The sequence below is a fragment of the Balaenoptera borealis genome, assembly GCF_965194805.1.
Source record: "Balaenoptera borealis genome assembly, chromosome: 17".
In the NCBI taxonomy this organism is placed as follows: Eukaryota; Metazoa; Chordata; class Mammalia; order Artiodactyla; family Balaenopteridae; genus Balaenoptera; species Balaenoptera borealis.
Genome location: NC_138876.1, coordinates 25,674,528 through 25,686,053, shown reverse-complemented (window position 1 = coordinate 25,686,053; position 11,526 = coordinate 25,674,528). Strand labels below are relative to the sequence as shown.

The 11,526-nt window shown below is 31.8% G+C and overlaps 1 protein-coding gene across 2 annotated transcripts in view; it reads right to left on the bottom strand.

Annotated features, from left to right (window-relative positions):
- Nucleotides 1-499: 499 nt before the first annotated feature.
- CSMD3 (CUB and Sushi multiple domains 3) overlaps nt 500-11,526 on the bottom strand; it is a 1,186,187-nt gene continuing 1,175,160 nt past the window's right edge. For both annotated transcript variants that reach the window (XM_082364543.1, XM_082364544.1), the window contains 3 exons: nt 10,722-10,809; nt 8,529-8,664; nt 500-4,996 (listed from right to left, as the gene is read on the bottom strand). In XM_082364543.1, the coding sequence (XP_082220669.1) occupies nt 4,837-4,996; nt 8,529-8,664; nt 10,722-10,809 (384 nt within the window). In that variant the 3' untranslated portion in view covers nt 500-4,836. The remainder of the gene's footprint in view (nt 4,997-8,528; nt 8,665-10,721; nt 10,810-11,526) is intronic.

The window sequence follows — 11,526 nt, the reverse complement described above, 5'->3', positions numbered from 1 at the left end:
GTAACATATATACTTTAAGAATTTTTTATAGCTTGACAAAACTTTAAGATCCATGTGTTTCTTATACTTTTATTCATCTAATAGCCATTATACTTCATAGTAGAGTAGTATGCACATGTTTAGTGTTAGAAAATATTTGCTATATTAATAAGTTAATTAATGACATTTTACTATTTATACTCACTCTTTCCCATTAGGGATTTCTTCTTAGAAATGTTTCTTCTTTATGTTGTTATTTGGTAACTAAAGTCCAACTTAAGCACTCAATTTTCATTGCCAATAGCTCAAGAGAACAATGTTTTCTTCCCTGTCCCATCACAATGTACTTGCTGTAAATTCTAATCGCTAAAGCAGGATTCTTAACCTGGTATGCAGATAGAATTAAAAAAATTTGTAAACATGGGTGGGAAAATGCTACACCTTTATCTTCATTGTTCTTCTCATTAAAATATAGTATTTCCTTCAGTAAAAAGCTGGGTAAAAATAATCTCTGAATCACAGATATTTTATGTCATGTTAAATGTTATGAATATCTCAAAATAGTGCTTATGATACTCTTTGAAATTACAGAAATTATTAGGCCCACTGCTTTTTTAACGTATCACTAGAGAAGTACATATATATGTATGTATTAGTATCTATATATAAGTATATATATTCATATATATGTAGAATATTTAAAAATTTTTATACTATTATATTATCATTAATTTCCTTTTTATTTCATTTTATGCAATTAAAAATTTCATCCTAAAAAGGGTGTTACAGACTGGAAAAGTCCTGGTTTAAAAACAAAGAGATTAGGAGCAGTTGCTCGACTGACTTGCTCTATGGTAGCTGTGTTAATTTACTTATTGGGATTACAATGCTATCTTGTGACATTCTCCATATAACATATTTCTTTCTAATAAGTTCCTTCAGGAGATGTAAAATCTTAACTCAAGTGTATGAAGAAGATACTTACTGATAAGGAAGGCCTTTTGGTTTGTTTTAATTCGACCATGTAGATGGATCTATATTTTTCTCTATGTATCTCATTACTCCTGCCAAAGCATATGGGTCCATCCCTATTTTCAGAGGTATGCAAATAGTTACAAGCAAGATTTGGATCTTATGAGAGTTTAAGCACAGATTTTTTGTTTTATGTTTGCAACACAACTTATAGATATGAATTTGAATGTGTAGAATATACTTCTTTTTCAAGATTAATACAATTATTACACATGGGAACTTATTAAAAGTTGGGAAAGTATCTGGCAGGTGTTCACTAGTTCTGTTGCTTTGTATACTGAAGAATGAAATCTAATGTCCAGTGGCCATTTCTACTCCCTGGTAACTTTTAAATCTGCTCTTAAATTACTTTAGAATACCCAGCTCATGAAAGTGATGGCAGAAAGACATTTCTCAGATTTTTACACATGTATGTCTTCTCAGATCAATATTCCCTTTCCTCCAAAGTCATCCTAAAAAAAAAAAGAAAAAGAAAAAAAAGAAGCAAATCAATATTTCTTTCAGCCAAATTTCAAACTGCCCATTCTAAATTATTTCCTAGACTTATGAGCTTCTGTAATTTTATAGATGTTCACTTTACCTTACTTTATGCCTATTTTAAATTTATAGATATTTACAGGTTAATACTTTGACAGGCAATAGATTCTCTTATTCTCTTTAAGAGAGCATCATCTAGTTATTTTTATTGACTCCTTTAGCTAATGTTATGGCTTTTTTTCCCTCACTTGTAAGTGTAAAGGACAGGTAAAGTAAATCTGACCTTTGGTTTATTTCCACAATCATTTTCATTAGGCTCCATTATCAATAGATCCTGGGTGGAACCTATGGCTTTAATGTTCTTAAATATAAGGGAAGCTCAAGAAAGCTCTTTTAAATTACTTCCTTAATTGAAATTTGCTAACAGAGTAGAACTCAACTGTTCTCACCAAAAAAAGAAAAAATAAAAAAACTATGTACATTTATCAAATCATCGTTATACATTTTAAATATCTTATAATTTTGTTAATTATACTTCAATAAAGCTGGGAAAAGAGAAAAATACAATTACTTCCACTAAAATTGCTGCTTACCTTTGAGAGCATTAAAAAGATAAAGAGAATATAAAGAAAGAAATAATAAAAGGCTAAAAAGGATAAGACATGTAAAAGAGGAAAGGATGTTAAGAAAAACATCAAAAGAAAGAAAACAAACTAAAAATTTGAAAAATAAAAAGGGAGGAAAAGAAAAAAATCAGGGAGGAGTAAAAATAAAGACAAAGAACAAGAAGAGAAAATATAGAAGATGTGAAGTGAGTGAAAGGTAGAGGTAATAGAGTTAACAAAGTTAAAACAGAAACTACAATTATATCAAGAAACATTTATTTCTAAAATAAAGTGTAATAAACAGAGATAGACTGTAAAGGCTGGAGTTTGAGGTTTTGAAATATAAAGACAATGTATTTTGTGAAAAGTAGTTATCTAATAAAATTGAATTTAAATAACTTGTGATTTGAACTTTAGAGAAACTTGATAACTTTCTTGAGTACAAAACTTTACATGTTCCATCTTGGAAAGACAGATTTGTTTGTTCATATTAGTTTAATGGAGCAATTCAAAAGCTTATTGGGTTCATACTTATGAAGCATGCTTAACATAAATATCTCTAAGAAAATATACTACAGAAACACTAGAAATCATCAGGTATATCTAAATTTAGATAGTATGCATTATTAAAGTACTTACATTTAATATAAATTCTAAGATGAGCTTCTTATGATACTATTACGTTTACTGGGAATGTACTTACTTTTAACAGTGTTACACTTGGGAAACTACAGAATATAGAGAAGAAAAACACCCATATGTCATTATTATGTTGTGGACTAAGTATATGTAATATGCAGTTTCTGAACTTTACAACACCAAATAAAGATGGGCTCTTCATTCCTTTTACTAACCAGTACACTGACAGACAACTTTGTAAAGAATACACATTTTACAAAAGCAATTATCCATTTTTATTTTGTTTACATTGCACTGAAAATTTACATCATACTTTTACAAAGTTTTTTTTCATAAAAATATACTTCTTTACAAAAGTGTATGCATTAATATAAGAGGAGTAGCCAGTTGCAGAAGAAACATTGTTTAAACAAGATCTTAAATGTATTAACCTTAACATTAATGAATGAATCATTGTTATTGCAGTCATTTGAATAAACAAGAATAAATAACTGATGGAATAAAATTTAAAACAGCATCCTGTCAGTAGAGTACAATGTTGAGAAAATTATATGAATTTCCAAAACAATGTATCTCAAAGTGGTTTACAAGAAATTCACTATATGTTGTAGACATAGATCCAAGTAGCGCTCCAGGTGCAATGATTTCTCTTAGGCACTCTGTCTCATGATACAAAAAGTCGAGACTGTTTACAAGTTTATCCATATTTGAAAGGGACAAGAACAAAGTGTTCACACTGGGTACATAATTTATTCTATGAAATAAAACATGTTATAAAAAGAAGACAATGACCTATTAAATCAAAATGCTGGCATTACTGTGATACAGTTGTAAATGAGCCACCAATAACTTGCAAATACATATCTTAATTTGACTATGAAAGAAACCTGTCATATCTGAAAGCTGCTTCTTAAGAATAAGAGTACAGAAATTTTAAAATATATGAAGATTTGGTAAATCCACAACTTTAGGAAATAAATTTATATTGGTGATTTGAAATTAATTTTTTTTTTAGTCATTTTTATTAGGGGCTGGTCCAAAATATATGTTTAACTCGTTGTTGACTAAAAGTTAAAAATTTTAAAAACTTAGAATTCTAACTCACTGTTAGATAAAAGTTCAGAACAATGTTAAATAAATTTGAAGGCTCAACTGGAAGGATAAGTAGATATATCATAAACTAAATAAGTAGATTAATAGGTTCTATTTGTTCTTGCAGAAACATTGGAAAGTTTGGTAAAGAATGGTAAGTTTGGTGTCTCAGATAACTGCAAAATCATCGTTATTATAGATAATTTTTGGCAGCTAAAGTCGTTTCTGAGTGACGAAACAGATTGAAGGAAGGAGTTAAACACTATCCCATGGCTCACTGAATAATACTGGTTACAACATAATGAGGGAAATCAGGAGGATAGCATGATGATCTTGCCATTTGCAGAAACTATGACAACCAGTCTAAAAAAAGACAGCAATATGATGCTGAAGAACAAAAACCAGAGAGTGAAATCAGAGTGGGCAATCTTATCTCTTCTGTGGCACAAACTAGCTCATAAACATTTCAGGGCATGACTCAATCTGAAATAACCAGGGAAATAAAGAAAACAATGACTCAATTAATAGGAAGGAACAGCTGATAGAGTGGTGTGAAATACAGACTTATGGGTGTAATGTAGCTCATGACAGTTAAAGAGAAGTCAGTGATCTATTGACTCTTGTAAGTATAGCTCTTATTTTCTACCCTATATCATTTTTTTAACCCAGTCCCTCTAATATAGTTTATAAAGCACAGAAATACTGATAGTGGATGCTCCTCCAATATATGCAAATAAGTTTATGTTTTAGAATAATCTCCTTTTTAAAAAAAGCAAATAAACTGTGAGTAAGCACTCTCAGAGTGCAGCCGATTTCTGTAAAACTCTCCATGGTAAACATGAAGAAGAATTATGGTCCAGTTTATGAAAAAACACTCTTCTCTATCATTCCTCGGGAAAAGGTGACCCAGCAAGTCCTGAAAAGTGTGCTTTAATTTGTTTATCAGTGAACTAAATGTGCACTGTTTTGTGTGTCGATTTCCAAGCTTCTGAAGAAGGCAAAGGTTGCCACGTTATACCATTGTGCAGACTGTGTTCAAGTTGGGATCGAACCGTACTGCCTTCCCTTCCACTGACTTCGAGTTGGTGTCATACATGGGATTTTCAAAAGCTGCTTGGCCATTGTTATTTTCATGAACTGAACATCCTGTATACTGTGTTTTGGGTGCAGTCCTGTTGATGAGAACATTGATTAGCTATATGTTAACTTTCTTCAAGAAATAGCAGAGTAGGGCTCAAATACAGTGTACTTGAGTTATCATTGTTAATGGATAATGTAACTTGAAAGTATTAATTGAGAAACCATAAACTCAATACATCACATTTGAACATTTTACCTGTCACTTTTAAATCCTGAGTGACTTTTATTATTTACATACAATATATATTTTTAAAGAGCACCAATATGAGTAAGTGTAAATAAATGATATTATGGCTATTCTCATTAATTTTCTTATGAAATAATGTTATCATTATGAAATAGCATGTAAAATATAACTAAATTATGATGCTGATGAATTTTAATCTCATCACTCTTCACTCCTCAAATATTTACTGAGCATCTATTAAGTACTAGGCATGATCCTAGGCATTGGAGATATATATATATATATATATATATATATATATATATACACACACATATTTTTTAACAAAAACATGAAGTCATCACTCTCATGGAGCTCATAGTGTAATGATAGAAAGCAATGAATCAATTAAAAATAATAAAACAAGAAAAATAATAGATAATGAAAACTGTTTTGATGAAAAGGAAAATGGTTTACAGGACAGGAAGTAACTGGGAGCCAGTTTAGGAGAGGTAATAAGGAAAAGCATCTCTAAGGAGGCAAAATTTAATCTGAGACTTGAAGGACAATAAGGAGTTAGTTCTGCAGTAATAAGAAGGGGGTTCCAAGAAGAGTAGACATCTAATGCTGACGCCTAATTTGGGAAGATGCTTGGAGTATCCCAGAAACATAAATACTCAGTTGGCTTAAAATTATATGCAGTAGAGCAAGTAAATTCAAAATCTCAAAGAAGAAATTACTATCTATACTGATACTCAAGTCATGAAAATAGTTTCCAAAGAGTTACTGATAACTGAACATTTGCCATTAGTTTATAAAACACATGGAATCTAGGCTGGCTGGTATAAGTTGCTCATCTTGAATTCCTGCTTCATTTTTTGTCTCCTTTTTTTTTTTTGTCTCCTTTTTGACTAATGTTTATTTCTAGTTTCTCTTTCCCACATCCCACTGCATAATTTGCTGACGTTTGTAATGGAACAAAGGCATACTTGCCCTTACCTGTTTCTCAAACCTAATTCCTAAAAAGGCTTTGAAATAAATCTCCTCTGTTTACACCAAACACCACAAATTTCAACGATTTATTTCAGTGTAATTTGTATTTGCCGTTATGTGATTTTACTACCCCTAACGCATTTTCTGAATTTTTCTCCATACTAAATATTGTTAGGTGATTTGTATGATGACAATATTAAAAAAAAAATCTATCTAAAGCTTCTTTCAAAAGCATCATCTATATATTGTTATATAATATAAATTATATTGTTTACAACTTGCTCTTGCCAGGTGCATAATTCTAATGGATCATATTTGTCTCTCCTTTTTCAAACTACATTCACAATAAAAACAGAAGCAACATCATTTCCTTCTAATTAGGTAAGGATCACAAAGATGTAAAAGAATTTCCTTCTGCTAATATTGAGCTACAGCATTAAGGAAAATAATATCAAGCTTTAGAAAGTTTACACATCAATAAAAATTAACTTAAAACTAATCATTTCTAAATGTAAGAGCAAAATCTATAAAACTCTTAGCAAACATACAAGTTGTATGACCTTGAATTTGGCAATGGTTTCTTAGGTATGACACTAAGCACAAGTAACAAAAGAAAAAAGAAATAAATTTTACTTCATCAAAATGAAAAACTTGTATATCAAAGAACACTATCAAGAGAGTGGAACTACAACCCACAGAAAGAGAAACATTTGCAAACCATATATCCGAAAAGGTCTAGTATCCAGAATACATAGAGAACTCTTATATCTCAACAACAATAAGACAAATAACCCAATTTTAAAAATGGGCAAAGTACTTGAATAGGCATTTCTTCAAAGAATGTAGGCAAATGACCAACAGGCACATGAAAAGATGCTCAATGTCATTAGTAATTAGAGAAATGTAAATCAAAACCACATGAGATACCACTTCACTAGGATGGTTAAATGGAGGAGTACCATATAATCCAGCAATTCCATTCTTGAGTACATACTCAAAAAAACTGAAACAGATATTCAAACAAAACTTGTACACAAATGTGTATAGCAGCACTATTCATAATAGAAAAAACACAGGAACAATCCAAATGCCCATCAACTGGTGAATGGACATATTTAAACACAACACATTCAAACATACAATGCAATATTATTCAGCCATATAAAGGAATAGTGTGCAGATATATGGTATAACATGGATAAAACTTGAAAACATTATATTACATTCAAGAAGCCAGACACAAAATGTCACATATTGTATGATTCCATTTATCTAAAATATCCAGAAGAGGCAAACCAACAGACAGAAAGCAGATTAGTAGTTGCCTGGGGAAGGGGTGGGAGGAGTAGGGAGTTACTGCTTAGTGGGTACAGTTTCCTTTTGGGGTGATGGACATTGTGAATGTACTAAATGTCACTGAACTGTACACCTACAATGGTTTAAATGATTTTATGTTATGTGTATTTTATCACAATAATAAAAAAGATTAGCATAGCTTGCTTTATAAATAAATTTAGTGATGATTTTTAGCATTAATAACATCTGATATTGACAAGGCCTAAACAGCTGCTAATGCACAATTGTTACAAATTTACATAATATTAAATAATTCATTCTTAGATAATACAGACTGGCATTTATAATAAAAACATCAGTTTTGAGAAAAATACATTACATTTAGGTATTCATTTAATTATCTGGTTACCTGCATACTTTTTTCTTCTTTTTTTTTTTTTTTTTTTTTGGCATACTTTTTTCTTAGTAAGGGATGGCCCCGAATAGTGGAGAATTGCATAGTGAAGCCCCTCAACAGGATGTTGTAATGGATGTAGTGAACAGGGACCAACGAATAATCTATATAGTCATATATGAGATATATCACAAGTATAATATATTAATTCCATCATCTTCTAAAAGCAACAGAGATAAATGAGAGGATTAGAGGATTTTATCGTCTGTCTCCCTAGGTAAACTCTATCAGTACTGTCAGGTTAACTAAGGGGTTTGGACACAGCTTCTTCCTAGTTCTCTAAATAAATCTGGCAGCAGATATCACCTCTTCAATTTAAACCTTAACTTAGATTTGTAACGCTAAAGTTTCAATATGGATAATGTAAAAATAACTTATACAATTAGTTATGTACCAGGAAATTGACAGGCAAAAAGGAGGAAGTGTTAGGTTGAATGCTTGTGCAACTTAACAGAGCAATTTTAGTTGTGTGTATATTGCCATGGTGGAGGGAAAGGCAGGGGAAATAATGGTTTCAACAACTGTGGCAATATTTGGCACACAGAGATTTAAACAACCTAGAAAAAAAATGTAAGTTAGAATTTGAACTAGAGAGTAAAAAGAACATGAAACATAGATTTGGGAAATGCTTTATACTTAAAATCAACAAACTTACCTTTGTTTATAAAGATAAAATCCAAATCCTGCAAATATAAGTGCAAAAAAAGGCACAAGAATAGCAATGGCCACAGAACTACTATTTGTACCATGAGGTTGATTTGAAGAATTTGAACCTTCTGACATATTCAGTCCTATAAAATAAGAAAATAACTTATAAAATCAACCCTACTTTATCACACTTGATTTTTTAGTTTTGTGAACCAATTAATCTCTTCCTTGCTCAAGATTATCTACTTGGAAATATCTGCAAGGTGTACTTGGAAATGTACATAGTAAACAAAACTAATTCACGAAACTCCTTCAACTCATTTCCACACAATTTTGCACAATGCCTACTATGTATAAGATATTTTTCCAGGAAAGGACACAGAATAAAAAATAAGTGGAGTCTCTGAACTGAAGAGTTCATACAATTGTGGGAAGAATACAGAGCCACAAATAAGTACATATATCAAGGATGAATTCATGATCAATGTGCTTTAGGAAAGGAAGGAGTAATTCCATCTGGTGGTATGTAAGAATGTTTTCTGGAGGACTTATGAGCTTGACCTTGAAGAATCAATAGAACAACAAATGGGGGAGGAAGCAGGACCATCAGAAGCCCAGAAATGGGAAGGTGAGTGGCATATTTAGAGGACATGACAAGCATTAGGCATGTCTGTGTGGAAAGGACATGTGGTAGGGAGTAGGAGGCTAAAATGATAAATTATTTGAAAAGGCATAAATATGATTCTAAAGAGCCCAAACTTTCCACCCACCTATAGTGAGGAACAACTGGATGTGTTGGGAAAAAAAAAAAAAAAAGGCTCAGTGATAAGATACAAGATTTAGAGCAGTGACAAGGGTGAGATGGACTTGAGGGAGTCTGGTCTGAAAGCAAGAGTAGTTTGAAGATTGTAGGAACATCCTAGATAAAAATGGAAATTAAGGTGTGAACTACAGCACTAGGAAGAGCATGAAAAGATAGATTCAGGGGAACTTGTCTGTGTGGATGAAAGGGAGAGGAAGGCATAGGATTTAGATATGTTCTACTTGGGGCTGAGTAAATGGTTATGACATTTGCAGTTAGGAAATGAGAAAAACAGGTTTGTCAACATGTTGGCACAGTGACCAGGGAAGAGAAAATAAGTAACAAGCTCTTTTTTTGGAAAGAAATAGTTCCTTTTCTATAGGTGCTGTTTTAGACATGTAGTGCTTGAGATGCTTTAGGGAATAGTATGTGAAAAGATCTTGCATTCATTTACACAACTGTGTTAATGTACTATGTTAATAAATGTTTTATCCTGCTTTTAAAACTAACAATTTTGGCAAGACATTATCTGAAATGACATCTTATTAATATTGCTCATTTGGAGAAAACTGATTTGCCTTTCTGATAAATATTCAACTAAGTCATACCTTAGTCCAGGTTAAAAAATGTTAGTACCTTTCTTATACATTATTTTTCTAGGGACTCATAAACTTATGTAAAAGTTCAAAGCAATGGAATTTTTAAGATAAACATCAAGTAGTAGATTTTAGAGCCTGAATTTACTCTTTATGCATTAATACCACAATACAGTAATGGGAGACAGTACACCTTAGGAAAAGTATATACCAAAAGCTATGTTAATAAATACATTCAAACGAGACCACTAAATGTTTATACACATGTTAGAAGAGTTAGAAATAAAAATGACAAAACCCTGTGCCTCCCACCATGGAAAATTTACATATCTGAAGAGCACAAAGTCCCAAAACGGGGCTCACTCCTCTAAGTTATTTTCCCTTTCCAGACTCTATGAGTTAAAGTGCCCCTATGTTTTTTTGGAGCAGTAAGAAAATTGTGACAATATTCAAATTGCAGAGAAGTATTACAATTCTCATATGACAAAATTATTTACAGTTTAATATTTTCTTTCATATCTATATCACTTTTTCTCCTTTTTACTTGCTTGAGGGCAAGGCAGTTTGTCATGTTTATTAGAAATATGCTGAAAAACTAAACATTGTATGGAGGTGGAACACAGAGAAACAATACTCTGAAGAATGCAAATATTTAAAAGGCTATCAAATGTATCAATGTATAGTCCTGACAACGCAAAATTCAAAGTATGGTAAGTGTGCCTAATGTTCAGAATCCATTGTACTTTCTTATGATATCTGGAGTAATAAAAGAATTACATGAAAATGAAAATGAATACATTACCCAGTCTTTGTAGTCCAAATTGCCCATAATCTTTGCCCTGAATAAATCCTTGAAATACATAAGTAGCTCCATCAGGCTCAGCAGAAACCTAAAAGTATTTATAAGTTTGGTTAAAACTGAAGACTGGCCACAGATATATTTTCCCAGCCTTAGAAAATATTCAGTTTTACTCTGAAATGAATATTATGCAGAATTCCTTCCTCCATATCCTCTACTATGTAAAACACAGAACACTGTGAAAATCTGCCATCATTAAAAAGCAAAATTAAAAATTTAATCTTTAAATAATGATGATACTGGAAAAAGGGGATTTGTTATTAACATAATGATACAGATTTATAGACTTCTTTTAGGCTAAGAAACCTGTTGTCAAGAAAAAGGGCAATGATATGATGAAACAGAATGAGGCAAATAAATGGTCAATTAAAAATTAAAATATAATAATACTGTTCTTTGTAGATTAGATTACTGTTTGACATATATGCACTCCTTTGGCCCCCGCTTCCCATCAACCTCCATGGAAAGAGTATACTTTCTACCTCACTGAGTTGGATTTGGGCCTGTGACTTGCTTTGGTCAATGGAATGTGGGTGGAATTGACAATCAGTCAGTTCCAAGCCTAGGCCTTAAGTGGCACGGTTCCCATTATACGTGAAGGAAGCCAGTCACAAAAGACCACATATTATATGATTCCATAAATATGAAAGCCTAGAACAGGGAAATCTAAAGAGACAGAAAATAGAGTTGTGGTTGCTTGGGGTTGTGGGGATAATGAGGGGTGGATGGGTTGGGTGATAGCTACAGG